General features: G+C 36.6%; 2 protein-coding genes and 1 long non-coding RNA gene across 4 annotated transcripts; 1 reads left to right on the forward strand and 2 right to left on the reverse strand.

Annotated features, from left to right (window-relative positions):
- Window positions 1-1,287: 1,287 nt before the first annotated feature.
- Window positions 1,288-3,497, forward strand: LOC132603748 (protein NODULATION SIGNALING PATHWAY 1-like). The gene has a single exon (XM_060316946.1). The coding sequence runs from the start codon at window positions 1,542-1,544 to the stop codon at window positions 3,237-3,239; it is 1,698 nt and encodes a 565-aa protein (XP_060172929.1). The 5' UTR covers window positions 1,288-1,541; the 3' UTR covers window positions 3,240-3,497.
- A 57-nt stretch (window positions 3,498-3,554) lies between these two features.
- Window positions 3,555-10,605, reverse strand: LOC132603749 (E3 ubiquitin-protein ligase SPL2). Of its 2 annotated transcripts, XM_060316948.1 has the most exons (7): window positions 10,117-10,605; window positions 8,173-8,274; window positions 7,285-7,455; window positions 7,042-7,163; window positions 5,800-5,919; window positions 3,867-4,122; window positions 3,555-3,766 (listed from the first exon to the last, which is right to left on the reverse strand). In XM_060316948.1, the coding sequence occupies exons 1-7, from the start codon at window positions 10,465-10,467 to the stop codon at window positions 3,737-3,739; spliced, it is 1,152 nt and encodes a 383-aa protein (XP_060172931.1). In that variant the 5' UTR covers window positions 10,468-10,605; the 3' UTR covers window positions 3,555-3,736. The 2 variants fall into 2 exon arrangements, with proteins under 2 accessions (XP_060172931.1, XP_060172930.1); XM_060316947.1 differs by having other exon boundaries at window positions 3,555-4,122; window positions 10,117-10,603.
- A 6,641-nt stretch (window positions 10,606-17,246) lies between these two features.
- Window positions 17,247-19,646, reverse strand: LOC132602404 (uncharacterized). Its single transcript, XR_009567769.1, has 3 exons — window positions 19,451-19,646; window positions 18,573-18,617; window positions 17,247-17,802 (listed from the first exon to the last, which is right to left on the reverse strand). It is a non-coding gene; the product is annotated as an uncharacterized LOC132602404 (long non-coding RNA).
- Between the last annotated feature and the right edge of the window lie 1,732 nt (window positions 19,647-21,378).

Consider the following 21,378-nt stretch of genomic DNA (forward strand, 5'->3'; position numbering starts at 1 on the left):
ATATAGTGATCATGCCGTAAGACCTTGTTATATTAATTGTTCTTGAAAATAAAGAATATTGATTACATTTCATAGAAATTATAAAATTGAAGAGTTCAAATAATTCTATTGATTGATGTATGATTGTTCAAATACCAAAATAGGATTGACTTAGTCTGGTTTATGAATAGCAATAAGGGTTAAATTATTATTTTTTTTAAATTTTCATTTAGAATTTCTGAAGAGGCGCGCAAAAGAGATGTAACAACTATGATATGAGATGGAGGGAGTACATTTTAGAAATTTAATCAAAATTTATACAGTTCGACGAGAAATGAAACATGATAACTAAATTGGAACGGCTGAAGCATATTTACCAACGATTACTGTTGGTTTTGAGGAAAAAAAAGCATACACCAAATCGGAATTGACAACTACAAGTTCGTTCGTTAGTCAATTTGGTTCTTCGAAAGTGCCAAAATGCACCATCAAATGACCTAAGGGGAAGAGGCAATCTCAGACAAAACTCATAATTATTTTAATCATGATGATGAAGTGATTGCCGTCTTGTTATTGGAAAGCAATTAGTGTCTCGTAATATACTCCAACAACCGTCACACCCCCACAGAATAAGTCGATCAGAGAAGCAAATGAACATAATGATTTAGGTTTTTTTTTATTATTATTATTATTATTTTTTTTTATGTGTGTGTTTGATTTGGTCAAAATATTTGAAAAATATTTGTTCTAGGAGAATAAATTTCCTAAAAGTTAGGAAAATGACTTCCCTAAAGGAAATAGGAAAAACAAATCAATAAGTAGGGTTTCATGTTAATTGTCCCCCTTCACCCCAAAACTTCACATCTCCATCTAGTGTTGAAAGCAAAATTTTACTAAGGGGATTCAAAATATAAAGAAGTAAATATTCGAAAAAGAAAAAAGAGATTCAACATCTATTACATATACATAAAAGTTAATTTTGACCTTATATAAGCAATGTAATTTTTCGACGAAGGGGGGTTTGGTGAACTCCCTTTGGGTACACTAGCTCCACCCACCCTCCCAACACCCCCAACAAACGCCTCATCCCCTTTCACCCCACCTATCCCACCTCCACTTTCATGGTGTTTGACTAAATTATATGCAAATATTCTTGGATTCAAAGATTTTTGTTTACTTACCAAATACAAGAAAATAGATCAAGAAATCACTTCTTTTCCGAGAAAACTTTATGACAACATGTTCCATCATGCCAAACACACCCTTAATAGGCTATAATACCCTAAAGGAATCTCAATAAAACACCATAACTTTCAAATAACAGTACGCCTTTGCCCTTTAAATATGCCATGCTCTCTCTTCCCATAGTAAGGTCCCTATTGATTCCATTTCAAACTATTACTATGAATTAGCACTTAGGAACTCGAGCCACCATAACAATTAACAAACATATCATTATCATATCCCAACTTTGCATACTTTCTATTAAGTCAACGGTCAAACACCAACACCAACACCAAGCCATCCTATCCCATCACCCTTCTTCCTCAATCTGTGATACAATGACCATTGATGAACCAGAGCCTTATCCTACTTCTGATCCCATCTCAGAGTGGTTGGCTGGTCCCTTATCATATATTCAGTCGTTCCTCGACGAACCGCATAGCCTCGATGATTTTTTCGAGCCGTATAACCTCGATGATTTTTTCGAGGACTCGTGGTGGGCTCCTAGTAAAAATATAAACCAAGAAATACACGTAAACAACGACAACAACAATAACAGTTTAACGCCCTTTGACACTAGCTTCTTTGTCACAACTGCGAGCACTATCCCTTTGGAGCCTATCATTTCAAGTCACCTTCCGCCATTGGAGTCATCCAAGAAAAGGAAAGGGAATGATTCTGATTACAATCCCAAGGTGTCGCGGAAGAATCAGAACGGTCAGGTCAAGAATGCAGATGATGGGGAAGTTATTGTGGACAAACGGGTGCAACCCAAAAAATCAGGACACAAGAAAGCAACACACAAGTCAACAGGAAATAAGGGTAACAACAGAGATGGAAGATGGGCAGAGCAGTTACTCAACCCTTGTGCTGCTGCCATCACTGCTGGAAATTTGAACCGTGTGCAGCATTTGTTGTACGTTCTGCACGAGCTTTCCTCACTAAATGGAGATGCTAACCATCGGTTGGCTGCTCGTGGGCTCCAGGCGCTGACACATCATCTTTCTATTCCATGCTCAATTTCAACATCTTCTGCTTCTTCTGGTGTTACTACTTTTGCTTCAACAAATCCAAAGTTCTTCAAGAACTCACTGATCAACTTCAATGACATCAGTCCCTGGTTCCGCATACCCAATAGCATTGCCAACTCCTCAATACTCCAAATTCTTGGGAAACAGGATTCATCCCGGAACCTGCACATTCTTGATATTGGAGTCTCTCATGGTATTCAATGGCCAACGTTGCTTGAGGAGTTGACCCATCGATCAGGCGGGCCGCCACCATTGGTTCGTCTGACAGTTATAACACCTACCATAGAAGACGCTCAACTAAGAAATAGTCCATTTTTAGTTGGCCCAGGTGGTTACAACTTTTCAGTGCATCTCCTTGCCTTTGCCAAGGCGATTAACATCAATCTACAAATCAACAGACTGGAGAATTACCCACTTCAGAATCTTGATTCCCAAGTGATAAATTCATTCTCAGATGAAATCTTGGTTATTTGTGCCCAGTTCAGGCTCCATAACTTGAAACACAACAATCCAGACGAGAGGACAGAGTTGTTGAGAACACTGAAAAGCTTAAAGCCAAAAGGAGTGATTTTGAGTGAGAACAATATGGATTGCAGCTGCAACAGTTGCGGGGACTTTACAACAGGATTCTCAAGGCGACTGGAGTACTTGTGGAAATTCTTAGAATCCACCAGTGTAGCTTACAAAGGACGTGAGAGCGAGGGAAGGAGGATGATGGAAGGTGAGGCAGCCAAGGCTTTGACAAACATGGGAGAGATGAATGAGAGAAAGGAGAAATGGTGTGAAAGAATGAGGACTGTTGGTTTCAAATGGGAGTTGTTCGGAGACGAAGCCATTGATAGAGCTCGTGCATTGTTGAAGAAGTATGACAGCAACTGGGAGATGAGAGTGGATGAGAAGGATGGCTGTGTGGGTCTGTGGTGGAAAGGAGAACCTGTTTCATTTTGTTCATTATGGAAAGATAGATCCCAAAACATGAGATGCACAAGGAAAAGTAATGAATGAGTCAAAAGTCTACTGGTAAATCTAGTGTCTGGAAGAATCTTCATTAGCCATGCTTCGACACAGGTTTAGATCAGTCATTCGCAGAGGCAACAAGTCAAAAAATTGTTAACTTTCTTAAGAATTTGAGTCTAGGTAAGGTGGTCATGTACTTAAAGAATATAGATTTGTAATGATTGTGTGAGTGGATGAAATAACAGTTTGTTTAGTACAAGTTTTTAGCAAAATGACTCCCTAGCAAGTCATGGCATACTACTTTAAGTGGGGGAAGCTAATGTACAAATGTTGGCTGTTTTGGCAGTTACCACATTGACAAGATTTCTTCCCAACAATATTTATGATGAATATTGTACTTAAGGATACAACGAGGCAGCAAAAAATGTATGTACAGACACAAACAACATGCATGTTAGATTTTAATATCTCATACCTTTGGCACAGCAAAAGGCATCTACCATCAGTTCTATCAATCACCATCCTCTCACTTCGGGACCAATAGGTTAACCATCTAATGCGGTTTTCACTGCATGCTTTACAAAATAAAACCACCTTCCCAGCATGAGCTACTCAAAATCACTCATAACTGTTTGCTCCTCAAGAATCATATATCCTTACAGAACTACGAATTACCTGCCTACATAAAGGACACTTGGGTGCTAAATCACGTTCAACTGACAAGGCACAGCGCTGGCAACATACCAGATGTCCACACGGAACGAATGCTGAACGCCTCCTCCTCATGAGGCAAATCACACACAACTGACCATCGGGAACATCTTCAGTTTCCTCATCAGCACTGACCTGCGAATCAGCGTCATTGCTTGCAGAATCCCGTTGTTGCTGGGCCTGCCGCTGGTGTCTCCACTGCTTCCATCGATTCCAGTTCCTAAAACAAATAGCACGAATGAGATAATGTGACCACTAGATACTGATAAGGATGCTGCTGATTAACAAGTTTCATTTAGCTCTTTTTAGTCATGCCACATGGGAGGTTAGGTGTTTCAGGCAGCACAACTAGAGTTACAGGTTTATGCTCATCCTCAGAAAACTCGATGCTTTTTCCAGCTCGTAGTGGATTGTTCGAGCTAGTATAAGCAACGGAAGTAAGTTAAAGTGTTAAATACAGTCAGGAACCATAATTACTGTCATGTTGCAGTTTGTGAAGAGCAAAAGGTGCTTGCTGTACAATTTCAGAGATTAGCCCATTAAAACAGACAGAGGAACTATTCACTTGAAAAACTGGACATAACAATCCTTCAACCCAACCTTTATCATCATGAAAACATCGGGATGTCATTTGCAACATAAACACAAGATACGCACTGCGTTAATCAACAGTCATTGAAAAATTTTCGAAGAAAGCAGGCAACACGTTTTTGGCCAAACTTTTTACAAGTTTTGACAAAACAAGATGAAAAAGTTTTTGGCCAAAAACCTTGAAAACAAAATTCAAAGTTTTGAAGAAAAGGGCAGCCCGGTGCACTAAGCTCCCGCTATGCACGGGGCCTGGGGAAGGGCCGGATCACAAGGGTCTATTGTACGCAGCCTTACCCTGCATTTCTGCAAGAGGCTGTTCCCACGGCTTGAACCCGTGATCTCCTGGTCACATGGCAACAATTTTACCAGTTACTCTGTTTTGAGAGTAACAGTTTTTTGTAAAAACTATGAAACAAAGACAACTTTAAAATGGGGAAAAAGAAGATATGCCAAAAACTTTTCACCTTGTTTTCCTTCCAAACTGGAATGTCTCCACAACTTATTTGTTTTTTTAGTCTTGGGTTACCCTTTCTTTTTTTTTTTTTTTTTTTTTTTGTGTGTGTGGGGGTGGGTGGGTGGGTGGGGGGGGGGGGGAGAGGAGGTGATCTAAAAGATGTAAGTTTTTGCACCTTATGCATTACCAAATTTTCAAGATATCTGCTCATCTCAAAAATGCCCATCCAAACAGAAGGATGATTCTTTCATGCTTAAGGTTGCTAAATGTATTATTCTTTTTGGCACATCTATGACGATGGTCCTACTCAAACTTCAATCGCATCAAAGATAAAACTATACTCCCTCTATTTAATAGAATGCAAGTACACTTGTCTATGTCACACAAGTTCCATAAAGTAATATTTATCAAATAATTGCATGCAAGCTATGGCAACAACTATATTCCAAATCAATCAACCAGCCCCTCTAACCCAGTAGGATTTGAAGTTCACGTCATAGTTGTTTTACGTTGACTCATCTGTTGCAGTCGACGAGATAAATTGCAGATGAAGTAGGGGAAGGACTCCACCAAGTTTAGGGCGCAGATGCGGATGACTTGATTATTTAACAGAGGAAACCACTCAATAGCAGCTTCCTAGTATTCAACCCTAACTCATGCTCTGTAAACAGAATTGTAAAATACTGTATGAAACAACAAAGGAGTTTGTCCTGTCGAGACCTCCCTTCGACACCAGTTCATGACAGGAGAAAAAGACAAAAAAGAAAAGAGAGAGAGTAACAATGAGATTTTTAAGACATGATATCCACAACGGCTAAAAGTTTAAGTGTATGAGAGAAGCAACTAGTTTACCTCACAACAGCATAGCCAAGGACACCAACTGCAACTGAACCAAGCACAACTCCACTCCACAGCAAAACTCTTGTTTTGAAGGCAAGATCAACCAGCATTTGATCCTTGGTCATGTCAGACCTACAGATGTAAAAAGTTACACTCACAAATTTCAACAAAAGAACTAATCAGGAAACAAAAGAACATGAGAATTTTTAGAACAAGAGAAGTAGCATATAAGTCAACAGATACGTAACGTATGTTTGAAGATATAAAGCATCAAATATGCAGACAACACATTGGTAGAACTTAAAATGAACCACATGCTCCAGGCAGAATTTTCTTCCTGTGCGTGTTAAGTAGATATATATACACGTGCAATTTGTAGACAGGCAAATACTTTACTGTGTATATCTACATGTGTATCAGTTGAATCAACATCATCACCAGGACAGGGCATGCACTCTATTATGCAAACCTACCAATGAGTGTATCACCCACAAATGCTTCAAAACTCATGGTAATTTTACCACAATTGAATTGACAAAAAATTGTAATCACTGTTATATCATGGTTGAGCACAAACATAGGAATCTCGGAAAACTTCATTTTAAATTTTGAAACCAACTCATGTCAGTTATGTTATATAGATCTCCCGATGACTATGACCCAGCAATATTGCAAAGCCTGTGATAATTATAACCAGAAGTGAAGAGAAGACGAGACTGATGTTTCTGAAAAATAGAAGCTATGGCTTAATTATAATGCTCATACGAAATGGTAGATGTGGTATTTAAGAAAAAATTTAATATATTCCTGAATGCAGAGTCAAATTCAGGAATTTTCATATCCTCCCATTTAAACCATTTTTTTATGATTCAGAAAAGCATTTTTCTTCATAGGTCACTAAGAAATCTCTCTCTTAACCTTCCTTTCAGAACCAGCTCGTATATCTTTCTATACATGATCAGATTCATACTTTAAGAGGACCTGTTGAATATCAAGTACTCAATTTCACCAATAAGATATGGAGACTTACTTCACACTTAGAGTCGCACAACAAAGAAGACAATTTAATTCAGAGAGATTTGAGGAAATTTTGGGGAAAAAATTAATGAATATGAGAACGACATTTGCCAACCTCTTTTACAGAACAACTTGTGTAATTAGTGCTAGGTGAAAATGACGTATCATAAAGTCCCATGAAAAGAACATCATGTTTTATCAACTTAGTAAGAGAACTACTCTGTAAACCTTCCTTACAAGAAATAGGGCAGGTCCTTGCACGATTTTATCTCAAAAATCTCATCTTTTGAGCTGCAAACACCAACAGCGGTTACATCTTTTCCGAGTGGCAGAATTTTTTCTTCATCCAATACTCCAACCTTTGTGACACAAAACAGTATGTTGCATGAGTTGCGAGAAGATAGACAAACTTTAAAAGTTGTATAAACGATCAAACAAATGGTCAAGATGCCCATATACACAACATATTTTTCAACTCACAGGATAGTGATGACCAAAGAGCGCTTGGAGGAAAGTGAGCGGAGTAGCATTTACAGGCTGCAAGTGGTGATAAACTGTCACAAGAGGTAGGGGATGCGTCGAGCCATCCATGTTTACATTAACATATTCAGGTTGTGGCCACCTCCCAGCTTCAACAAGAACAAAAGGAACCTGAGTCGAAGATAGAGAAGCAGAAAAGCTTATATTATGAAAACAAAGAGAGCTATACGACACTGATTTAGCAGGCAAACAAACAGCAGCTACAAACACGGAGTGTACTAACTAGATGAAAACATAACAAGTAGGAAAGACTTTTTATGCAGAGAAATTTGCAACCAAAACACAAGCCAGAAAAGAGTGCAATGCTCCAATAGGAGAGAAGAAAAGAAAAAGAGAAATGAAAAGTTGTCACACATTCGCTACAAGCCATTTATTAAAGAAACACCCACTCAAGCCTTGCTCCTTAAAATTGAGATGGTTCGTGTTAACAATCTGATCATGTGAGGAACAACCAGTCTGGACATCTCAGCCTTGTTATTCTTCCTATTCAGAACCTTACCTTATCAACGAGTACAATATACCTCCAAGAATGTCAAATAGAGAGCATAAAAATCTCAGATGAGAACGTTAAATTAGAGTGGAAGGAAATGAGCCAAACCAGATATATAAAGTACTAAAACTCAAAGATAATATCTTCCTAAAAAATATTTTCACAAAACCAGCAGAAATTATGGAAAAAAAGAATATTGACTAGCAATACTGGCTCAATACTTCTTTTTATGCTTTAATCAAAAAAAATACTTCTTTTTATGCTTCACTCGTTAAATAAAACTTAAAAGCAGTGGCAACATTCAAGAGCCTTGTGTTACTGGAAAATATTCACATTACCATTCTCAAAGAAGAAGACTCTTGGTCCTTCCGGAATCTTGGAAATATTGAATGTAGATCACCAGTCCACCAAAAGAAGCCTCTCCACTCATTATAGATACACTAAAAAAAGACAGCAAACGAACATCAGTGTTCTGCCAAAATTCACTGGGAAAAAAACATGATATGCACAAAATTTGGCAAAACGATAGCAGGCAAACATAGGTTGCAAACGAATTGGTTGTAGATCATATATCCGGGTTAACAGTAGCAAGTGGTTTCTGTTTCAAGTACACTGTTCAAAGAGTTCTTCGAAAAACTGGATGTCCATCAGCAGTAGATAACAGTTGTTGATTTTTACAATGTATCAACAGAAACTACTGTGCATCAATTTCAAACAACTTTGGATAAGCTATATGAATCCTCACAATCCAATTAGTTATATTTCAACTCATCTCATTACAAAAGTAATTTGTCTTTTAAGACATACTCCCTGGCTGCGACCAAGGGATCATGTGGCAAAGCAGGAATTCAGCCCATGACATCATTCCCTGTGCTTTACACCAGCTTCTCCTCTTAGTAAAGATTAGCTCGTGTCCTCTCTCCGTGTCTAGGGATTCCTGGGACACGGGCTAAGCATAACATTGATTGCTCTTTCTTTTGACTGACCATCAACATTTAACTGAATGCAGGACAAGTTATTACATATACAAGAGCAAGCAGCGCATTGTAACCAGCGTGCGAACCTAATGAGTGTCTATCACAGGCTAAGCAAAACATTGATTGCTCTTTCTTTCAATTGAGCATCAACATTTAACTGAATGCAGGATAAGTTATTCAAAATACAAGAGCAAGCGGCGCATTTGTAACCAGCATGCGAACCTAGTGAATCAAATATTGTAATTGAAAACCATCATCTCTTGTCTTTTTTCACCACAACTAAATAGCGTTGTAGCACGTATCTAGAAAAGCAAGTCCTAATGCATCAAATATTGTGAGAACTAACAAATATAACATTAATGCTTGCATTAGGGTAGGCTGTCTACGTCACACCCATTGGGGTCCGGCCCTTCCCCGGACCCAGCTAATACGAGATTCTTTGTGCACCGGGCTGCCCCTTTTTATAAAATTATAGATTGACCATCAACCAACTCTAACCGTCACACTAATCCTAATTCTTATTTGGATTCCGTACTCTCATATATACACTGTTAAATGTGCACAAACAAGTTGAATATGAAATAGAAACTGCATGATGAGGATTCCTGATAAATTGAGTAATTTAGCACTGACTTTCAAGTTTCAAACAACTGTAATCCTGCTCCTTTATCCCAATTAACGAGCATAAAAAAGTTTGAACACAACTTAAAATAAAGAGTTAATGGTCAAAAAACACACCTCAACTATAACTTTTTTGCTAGTTTCACACCCCAACTATCATCTGTTCACTTTTCCTACCTGATAGGGTTAGGGTTTTCAGGTAGAAAAAGGGAACAACAAACAGTTGAGGTGTGTGTTTTTTTGGGAGATTTTCAAAAATATACGCCACATAGCCCAATATACAATATTATACAACATTATACCCGAGGGAAAAGCATTATACATAATGTATCAACCTTATATAAAGTGTATAATAGTGTATAAAAGGCGTTTATACACGAATATGAGCTAAATCAAGTGACAAACTCAACGTATGGGCCACGTGGCATAAACATTTTCAAACATAAACATAGAGCCTAATTTTCCCATAGTTCAGGCTAATAGTTGATGTATTAGGAAAAGGAAAATAATGATAGCTGAAGTGTGTTTTAATATATAGACATCGATAGTTCACATAGCAAAAGGGAACAACTGATAATTTAGCCATTTAGGTGTGAAACTCGCTAAAAAAAAATAAAAAAAATTCAGGTGTGTTTTTGACGATTATCTCTAAAATAAAAGCGAAAAGAATAGAAGAATTATTACAGTTTGAGTCCTTTGTAATATAACGCCTTTTTCAGCAGAATTATGAGCAGAAACAACATTAGCTCTCAAGCTCTTCCAATTACCCTCAACAACAGATTTCGCCTCTACAATACCACGTACGATCACAACCTTACCACCGTCGGATTGACTTGAAGTATCAGATGAAAGTAATGAACGGAGATCCGATACACTTAGCGATGGCGCGTTTTCGATTTTGTGAAGAGATGAAGAGTTGGCTTTGAATTTGAGAATACTCCGTACTGCCACGTAAGCTAGGGCTAAGCCGACAAGTGCGCCGTCAGCCGCCATAGCTATTTGTGAAAGTACGGCCGCTTGGTCTTGTATTGACATGGTCGCCTTTCAGCTTTCCGGTCGTTGCAAAGTGGGATTGATTATAGTTGATATTCCTATTGTTTGTTAAGTGGTTGTGAAAAGTTAATTTAGACTACTATTGGGGCGAAATAGTATAACCTCCTCTTCTACTTCTTCCTCTTTTTTTTTTTTTTTTTGGATCACAACATATGCAATTAAATTGGGATAAATTAAAGATGGAAAAATCACCTAATGTAACTGATTATAACAACAAAATACTCAGTGTAATTTCACAAGTGGAACCTAATATAACTGAATATGCTTTATAATTATACTTTATAGAAGTTTTTTTCAATACTTACAAAATATAGTTATATTTTATATTTTACAGTAAGATACATGTATTCTTAAATTTTAGGCACAATTCTTGTATATGCATGCATACTGTGTCTTTTATGTACATTGATACTGTATGCATATAGTGTATAAGTTTGACTCATTCCAAATTCAATCAATACTAATTCAAATAATTAGACTGAAAAGTCTGGCCCATTTGTTCCCCGTAGCCCATTTAAGTTAAGTTAAAATAGAATATTTTAACTCCACAGTCTCAAGACTTTAAATGTACTAGGCTTAAGGTCTCAGCGCTTAATAAGCGCATGCGAGCGGGGCAACACAAGAGATGGTACACCAAAAAGCAATATGTTACATGTTTTGGATGATTGTTGATATGATGGTGGATACATCTGGTGGGTTGCTAAAGCTTATGTACCTACCTATGCTTCAGGATCGAACATCGATACAATCGGGACTTACAGACCATAGCACGTTTATATCACAATTTTTGTAGAGCCTCCCAGAATATCCATTATGAGATAACCAGATTCCTCCCACTACTCCAAGTTTGGGTGTGGGAGAGAATTACAGTCCTTAGACCGCGGATAATCACACCGACAGATACAAGCAAAATATTTCCAACTAATTTACCTAATGATCCACATGCTACTAGATGGTTTACTCACTTTAGTTGGATAGAATTCACAGACACAACGAAGTATGTGTTGTCAGTTTATAGGGACGCACTTGATTCGATGACGGAGGACTAGGTAAGACACAACAAAGTATGTTTAGTGGTTGTATATTTTTCAAGTTTTTATAATCATAAACGCTTATGTGAATTGTTATATTGTAGTTTATTTGGGAGTCATACACCAATGACTTAACTGAGAGCCTTCCTGACTTTTGTTTTGTTGGACGACATTTATGGCGTGCGTGAGTCCCTATTTTTTGTTGGAATGTGGTCGAGGCTCACTTGTTGATCGAGTTATCAGACTATTTGGGTTGATGCAGTATATATCAGAAACTTATGTCTTTGATGCTTCACACTTCTAGCATGACCCGTCCAGTTTAGAGAACTAGTTGATGATTTGCCTTTATTTACAGGGGCTCACTACCTTGACCAACATGGGAGACGTAGAGAAAAATGAGTAATAGAAAATCAATGTATGATGCTACATATAAAATCAATTAAAATATGTTGCTTATATCAATTCAGGTTCAAGTATTTAATTAATTTTCCCTTGATAGGTAGAGGAATTTGCTGATGGATATACTTGCTATTATACCCCATTTAAACAGGTTAAAGTAAAGTACAACATATTGGTGATTCCTATTTTTATTTTATTTTAAGGAGTCACCACCTAATTAGTTTATTGGTGAATTAGGACACCTAAATGTTAACTAAGGCAAAGTCAAACTAAACCTCTGTTAATGGTCTGCTTAATCAGCGTGATTCTAGGTAAGGGTTCTAGATTATCCTAAAGGGAAGGGGTTAGGCATCCTTTAGAATCCGTTAACTACGATTATCCGATCAAACTTAGGCTAATTAATTAAGGTTAAAGATGCAAATATAGCATTTCAATTTTTTTTTTTTTAAATGGCTTGTAAATGTTACTAAGGTTTTAAAAATATATATAATAATGCTATTTAGAATAAGACTTGTAGAAAATATAATAATTGCATAAAAAAATATTTTTAAATACTATTTAAAATAAGACTTATAAATGCTGATACAGCTTTAAATGAAAATATACTAATGCTATTTTAAAATAAGGCTTGCAGAAAATATAATAATTTGCATATAAGTAAAAGAAAATGCGGGTTTGTGCAGCGTTTCTATAAATATTCGAAAGAACTCAAATGGCGAGGTATTAATTGATTTAAATTGCTTAAATTCATTAAGTGATCAAATAAAGTCAAGAAGGCAATAAGCAAATTAGCTCTTTTGTTATATGGAAAGTAGTTTAAAAATATAACTATTTCTCTTTTATGGAAAATTGGGCTTTATTTGAAAGGTAAGTATTTAAATTAAATTTGAGAAAAAAAAATCATCTATAGCCGTTACTAGAATGATCGTTTAATGCTTTTATATAAAATTAACTATAAAACTTAGACTACAAAAGAAAACTTATAGAATAATTTGAAATCGGACTTAATTCCTTTTTCTCTACCTTCTGTTTTGCTTTCACTTCAACAGGTAAAATAGTAACCTCAAAGACAGAAACAAGTTGATGCTACTAAAAAAAAACTTGGGGATCCAAATGCATGTTTATGCGGAGTTGCAAATCCAAATGTTTATAGAGAATAAAAGGTTGATCTTTTTTAAAAGTGATTGTGGTCTTTCTTTTTTTTCTTAAATTAACTATTCATTACACTAAAACTAACTCCACTAATTCATTAGGATTCATCTAAGTTAAGAAAATAAAATGTGACAAAGTGTTAGTCAAAACAATCAAATACGCAAACAAAATAGAGCCACGGAAATAAGAAGTTTAAATGGGCTTGGCCCATTCTAGGGCTGCTGCGATCTGTTGCTGCTGTTGGGTTTTGACCCAATAATATTTTTTTTATATATTGCTGCGGATGGGCTGGACACGAGAAGAATGTTTTGTTGGGATTTAGCCCAACACCGAATGCGGCGGGAGACGAGTCCCTTGGACTCGTATGCGGTGATCATGCATAAAAACGAAAGAAAAGGATTAGTATGTGCTCAATAAATAAAGCTAAACATATATAATGTAAATTCAAAACAGACCAGAGGATTATGTATATACTATGTATATTTTAGTATATTTCGTGTATACACATTCATAAGGATACTTAGAAGGTTAATATTGGAAAGCTCTTGCCCCCGTCTTCCCAATGTTGCACAAGTTCCAAGGGATTTCATGAATCCCAGGCATGGCTAACACCGGGGAGGGTTCAAGCTTAATCCATAATGACCGACCAATCTCCCCATAAATGTATTTAATCAAAGCATACTCTAAATATACACATATATATACCTACTTCCCATATGAAAACACCTACTGCCTATAATACAACATGCTACTTATATTCTTATTCCTACTTTCGATTCAACGAGACAGAACACTTAAATTTTACATTCCAAGAGATAAATTACTTGCACTATAATTTGCATGACCATTCATAGCAGACTAGAGAATGGACACACACAAAGAACTCACTGTTGTATCCGTCCTATGCTAAGATAAAAGAGGAAAGGGATTGAAATATGCATCTTTAATTACCAGCTAAACTAAACTCCTACTTAAACTTGAAGGAAATAGACTACTTAACCGAACCAAATACGCTCTTAATCTATTGAATTTTGCTTGGCTCAAACGTGAGGGAACTGAAGGAAATGAGTAGCAAGAACAAGAGGATCACATACGAAAGCAGAAACAGCCTTGTACCGAAACTGATTCCCACGAATTCAAAGACAAAGAAAACATCAGAGCATGCAAAGAATTAAATGAGCTAAATTAAGGGATAGGATCACAAAGGGGGATGATGCACAAAAAAAAAAAAAAAAAAGGAAATCAAACAGCATACATGCCATACACAGGTTTTGGTTGTTCATTAACACCTAGAGGTAGGGGGCCTTCTAGGCAATTCAACATAGTTTAAACTCAGTTAGACAAACAAGGGAACCTAGATGAACTAGAAAACCCATTGTTAACATATTTTGTATGTACAAAGCTTCAAACACAGTGTTAAGGAGCAGAACTGAGCTTAAATACTTTTATTTATTTAAGGAAACGTGTTCTGAGATTCCTTAGATACTAAAACCAATAATATATTAACGACACCAGCTATATAGTTTAGACAGAGTCATTAAAAGCATACGAAAGTCCTGATCAGTTTTACGACTCAAATCACTCATCTTTTAGTCTTCATGAACATAATTTTTTTTAGACCCAGGCAGACTTATACAAACTGGTATGCAAGTTGTCATAAAAGGTTTAACATACAACAAACTTCAAACTTCCTGAGGCCAAACATCATTTTGAAATATTATCTCTTTTGAATAATAGCATATTGACATATACATGCTTAAGACGAGTTTACGCTACCAAATACCAAACAGCCACTTACAGAGTCCTACAGGGATCTGGTAAGCTATCAAACAATGCTACGTAAGTATTTTGGCAATTCTGACCAAACAAGATATCACAGCGAGCATAATATAATCATACTAATCATTTACACAGGCAGACAAATTTCTAATGGACAGTATGCTCAGGCGAGAGTAGAAACAGCATGCTCTTTTACACTTTACATGAGCCCACACACATTAGGCCAACATATGTAAGACCACTTGATTAAAACAGCTCGAACTAAGTAAGAAAACATAACTCACACGTTTAAACCGGCTCTCACTCCTAACATATGTAATCACATAAATAGAACTAACTCAACAACTAAACTATCATACAAGACTGATTAAGTCCGAATTAATATCAACATACAAACAGACCTATCCATTAAACTAAATAAACCTAACTAATCAGCATGTTTTAAACTACACCACAACTAAAGAAACATCGATGAGGCAGAAAATAAAAAGGGGAAGGGAGAATTACCTTTTTCAAGTGCAGCGAAGTGGGTGCGGGATCTCCGATATACCCTCGAAACAGCTACGACCTCCGAGTTTGCGTAGACTCGGATGTGATAATAACAGGGGGCAAACGAGAACAAAATGATTTGGTATTTAGAATGGATATTTAGAAATATTGAGACTAAAAGAAAAACTAATATTCTCTAGGGGGTTAAGGCGGCTTCCATTTCTCTCCCCTCAAAATAGACGCATGCGTTTGTATTTATATGATAGGATTAGGGTTTGCTACGATTCAAGGTTTCTGGGCGGGATTTTGAATTAAGGGTTCAAACCTTGAATCAAGAATGCCCGTTGGAAGATTTTTTGGACGAACTTGTAGACCTTCACGTGATTTGGTCAGATTTTTGCTCAAAAGGACCGATTTTTCTCTGCTCTTTGAAGATTTTCGTGCGTCTTGGAGCCAGAACGGGAGAACCTCTCTCTTTCAACACAGACATATGCAGGTAATCAGATGTAGAGACAAGTTTAGTGTAGAAATGGACAGGCAAATCTGTCCGCGGCTAAAGAGGGCTAGGGTTTTACCGAGAATGGAGAGGGAGAGAGAGAGAGAGAAGGTGAAAGGGAAAAGAAGAGGAGGCGGCGGGTGGGTTAGGTTTAGAAGATGAATAATGTGGTGTGGGCCGGGTCGGACGGTGGATAATGGGCTGGATGGGTGAATTAAAACGTGGGCCGATCGGGTTGGCGGGTAGTGGGTTGATGGAGTGCTGGTAATTTTTGGGTTGGGTATTATTTTAGATGACAATGGGCTGGTTCGAAAAAATAATGTGGATTGATTGGACTCGGGTTTGGGCTAATATTGGCTGAATGAAAGAAATAATTTGGCTTCTAAATTTAGATAAAAGATCTATTTTAAATAATTGTATACTAACGTGTGCTAAAATATTACCTAATATAAAAGTATGTATTTATTAGTGCCCGGATAAAATAAAATTATATGACATCATAATAGTCGTGCGAAAATATTTTTTAAAGTTCAACAGTAAATAAACGCTATTATTTAATTGTGCGAAAATAAATGTGATGCGTGTGCATAGGATGGTAAAAATGCCAAAATGATAAAAATGCGAATTATAATAATACTGGTAATAATAATAATAACAAAATAATAATAATAATAATAATAATGATAATAGTGGTAGTAGTAACGGTAATAAAATAAAAGATAATAACAGTAGTGACTACAATAGGATAATGAAACGCTGCTATTAATAAAAGTTAATAATCATAGTAAAATATAAATATTTATTTCTTAAGTTGCTAAAAATATTAGAAGCGTAAATAGATACTTTGGGGAAGGCGGGATAAAATTGGGTGTCAACACTTGCTTGAAACAAATGAGGATCTCATAAATAGTGCTGCAAATGCCATGCCAATATGTCTACCCCCAAGGTAGGGTAAGGTCTGCGTACACTTTACCCTTTCCCCACATTGTGAGATTTCACTGGGTATGTTGTTGTTGTAAATGCCATGCCAATATGTATAGTGGAACTTTGTTCATAAGCTGGCAAGTTTGTCCTGAAAATGGATTTTAACTTATATATGCAGAAGCGGACCCGGGATTTTGACGCAGAGGGGCACTAATGACCAAATGCCTTAATATTGACATGTCAATTGTTACTGTAAAAGTTTGGCGTGCAACTCTTTGAAAACTTAATAATTATGATAAGGTATTAGTAAAATAGTATAAAGTATAAAGTTCAACATTGGAAGAAGGAGAATGAGTTTAGAATGGGAAAAATATTTGATTTGGGGCTTCTTGGGGGGGGGGGGGGGGGGGTTTGAGAGAGGACTAAAGAATATATAATAAAAAATAAAAGAATGTAGGCTTATTATTTTATTTGTAGAGAATCTACAAAACAAATTCAACAAAAAAGTAGAAACGAAACTGCTATAGCCAGACTCGAACCCAGTTTTCATGCAAGGACATAAGGGGTCCAACAACCAATTGCACCAAAGTAGTGGATATATCTCAGGTGTCACGACCCAAAACCGATGAGTCATGACGAGTGCCCGAGTTCTACTTGTCTGACACTCCCATCCTTGTACCTGGATCTCACTGAATAACTCATAACTAAACTATACTGACTTCTGTGGAAACAGCACAATGAACTACGCATCAAAACTCCTAAACATATATACAAACATGCTGGAAACAACAGTGCAAGCCGACTAGGCCACTGTACAACAAAATAGAAGCCGACAAGGCTAAATGACATCCATACTACATACAACTATCTACAGACCTCTAGAGGAGTACAAGCTGTAGAAAGGACGGGACAAGGCCCCGTCATACCCATATATGTACATCAAAATAGCATACTAAAATAGACTGTAGCTCCGGACCAAGTGGACCGCACTGACTATTGCTTGATGGAAGTCCTACCGAGCTGGACCGTCTGTCTGTCTACCTAAACCTGCGGGCATGAACGCAGCCCCCCAAGCAATAGAGGAGTCAGTATGAATAATGTACCGAGTATGTAAGGCATAAAAGCAACATATACGTAAGAATCATTAAAAGGAATCTGAGACATAAAGGCTAATCCATATATTTGAATACATCTGTGTGATTGTACATCTGGAAGTGTCTGTATAACTCTATATAACTGAAAGTGCATCTGAGGGCATATGATTTGCATGCTTTCTTTCAAAACTCAAATACATATATCATAATATAACTGTTAGTGTTGTGGAACGTACAGCCCGATCCATACATGTTAGTGTTGCGGAACGTGCAGTCCGATCCATATATCATATCATGTCGGCCCCTCTGTGGGCATCATCATCATCGTATACCAACTAATCAGGTGGTGATGCGTATATAATGCCTATCCCTTTCCCCATACCCCATATACATATAATATACACATATATAACGCCTTATGGTCATGAGTCAATGTGCATATGTTTAAATGAATGCAATGCATAAGTAAGATGAATAAATAGAACTGTCGGAGTGACATAAAGTCGTGCTACCTCCGATAAACATCTTTGAGCTAATATCATCAATATACGTAATCTCAAGACCCATGAATAGAAAGAATAATCATAAAAGGGGTACAGGAACTTCAAAGATAGTACTCCTAATGCTTCTAAGAGTAGAGTGATATGGAAGTTCGTTCATTCGCTCGTTCACTCATATCATAAGGATCATGCCTAAATGAAAGGAAGGATAGCCTTAATATACCTTTGTTGTTAACGACTCAATAGATACTGCCCGTAGTACTTCAACCTACATCAAGGTATTAGAACTATGGTTAATGTCATGGAAGAACTCAAAACACATTTCTAAGCTAGTAGCTCTCTTACGAAAAATTTGGGCAGCACTTCCCCGAATTCAATACAGCACCAAACAACAATATTAACAATATCAACAACCAATTCTATCCATTCAACCTCTTAAAAATGTAAGAACAATTCCAACAATTCAAATAATGGTACAACGAGCGGCAAGCTCGGTTTGTGATTAAACAACAATAGTTTTAAATCCCTCTTCTTTCCAGAATTTAATAACAACATCAACAACATCCAACAACCACAAGTTCATCCCTTAAAAAAAACAAGAACAATCTCCACAATCCATTAGAACAACATTCAACTCTAGATTACGACTTCTAGTCGACGCTTCACAAGTTCTTAATAAACCAACATACGTAAAGCTCCAGCAATCTTATATACATAAAGAGGACGCAAAACCTTAACTTGATTAGTAGCCCTCAAATAAATCACAACAAGAGCAGCTCCTACAGGTTTACTCTGCACAAAACAATAATTATACTAATGTCAAACAACCTGAAACGTAATGACGAGCGAGCAGCCCACAAACCTACCATTATGTGGCGTTTCTCCACACCCTTTATCCTTCCAAACTCCATAGAAATAGTAGAAAAAGAGGAAAATGAAACAGAGCACGAAACAGTCCACAAAATAGTCCAAAACAATTCACTACGAATCGAATAATTTGAACTCACGGCTTCCAATCACCGTTCCACGAGTTCTTACTATTATGAAACATATTTCTCCACTTTTATAGAATAAAAGAGGATGAAATAGGGCAGTACTCACCTTGCTTGATGAAGAACTCAACTCCTGATTTGGTTCTTCAACTTTTAAGTTTCCCTCCAACTAGAACTTGAAAAAACAAAATCACTTAAGGTTTGAGGGAGATTGGAGTGGCCTGCCTTGGAGGAGCTTCTATGGATATTTTTATGTCTAAGGGTCATGGGTATAAAGTGGGGGAGAAAGAGATACTAATCTGATCTATAAAAGGTGCTTCTTTCCTTTTAAATTGAGAAAAAATCTGGTCCTTTCCTTTTTAAAAAAGTAGGTGATGCACCTATTTGCTTAATTCAATTGGTGTCACTTGCTGGCCATTGAATTTAACACGCGTCTCATCCTTAATTCGTAGTTAAGATATGTATCAAGTAGCTAAAGTAAGTAGGACGGGAAGTAAGTAGGTGAAGCAGACACGTCAGGTAAGCAAGCCGCTCGTTTTTATTTACCCAAATCTCATGTCTCACTTTTGAGTGGATTCGTCAACCTTAACTTAGTCGTGTATATTGTTGACACCCAATTTTGTCCCACCTCTCCTCCGAAATACATATTTGCGCTTCTAATATTTAAAATAAAATAAAAATAAATAAATAATAATAATAATAAATAAATAAATAATAATATATATTATGTTTACTATAGTTGTTAGTCCCTATCAATGACGACGTTTCATTATTCTGTTACAACTATTATTATCATCATTATTATTATTATTATTGTTAACGACTATTATTATTATTCTTAAATTACCATTATTACTAATTGTCATTAATCATTTCTTGTTATTTCCATTATCATTATTATTATTATTATTATTGTTAATTACTAATCACTATTATCAGCGTTATTTTTTGTTATTAATTATTATTCATCATTACCATCGTTATTTTTTATTATTAATTATTATCATTGATTTTATCAACAATTGTTATTTATTATCGTTATCGTCATTATTATTATTATTATTATTATTATTATTATTGTTAGTATTATTATTATTAATTATTATCATTATTCCTATTGTTATTTTGTTATTAACTGTCAATATTTGTTACCTACTATTATTATTATATCTATTATTATGTTTATCACCGTTATCATCAGCATTATCAGTATTACCGTCATCATTTATCATTATCGTTGTTGTTAATTATTAGTATTATTGTTATTAGCAGCATTATTACCACTAGTCATTCGTTACAGTTATTTAATATTATTGAGACTCGCGTTTCTCGGTATTTTATCCACCCCTGCATACACATCGCATTTTATTTTCGTGCATCTTTAAATGATAGCTTTATTCATTGCTGAAACATTATTACACGGTCATTGCAACAACATAAATTTTTATTATCTGGGTCTTTTACAATTGCATATTTTCGTACCAAGTGATATTCTAGCACCCTTGGTACATCGCTAATCAAAATAGGTCTTTTATTCAAATTTAGAAGCCAAATTATTTCTTGCACTCGGTCCGCATTTTTGACTTACCGGACCCCAAATCAAGGTCCGATTAACTCCTAATATTTTTTTGATTAACCCATATCGCTTATCTTAAATTTTAGACTAGTCCATGGTTCAATTCACTAGTCCATTCTCTTAATACCCGGTCTAAAAAATTTGACCCAGTCCATTTATGGACTGGGTCCGACCCATTTCGTCCAAAAAGGGGGAAACCTTTTAGGTTTCCTCTCATTTTTCATCATCGCCTCTTCTCCGCCCCCATCGTTACCTCTACACCACCATCCCTTCCCCTCTTTCCTCTTCATCTCCGCCGTCTTCTCCACCTCCCCATCGCCACCACACCTTCGTCTCCACCATCCTCGTCCATCACCGCCTCCAACCTCCGCACCACCACCTCCGCTAATCCACTCCGTCGCCACTCCACTCACCTGTCCCCCACCTCTGCCGTCTCCACCCATCGCCGCCGACGTCATCAA

This window comes from Lycium barbarum, chromosome 7, assembly GCF_019175385.1.
Source record: "Lycium barbarum isolate Lr01 chromosome 7, ASM1917538v2, whole genome shotgun sequence".
In the NCBI taxonomy this organism is placed as follows: Eukaryota; Viridiplantae; Streptophyta; class Magnoliopsida; order Solanales; family Solanaceae; genus Lycium; species Lycium barbarum.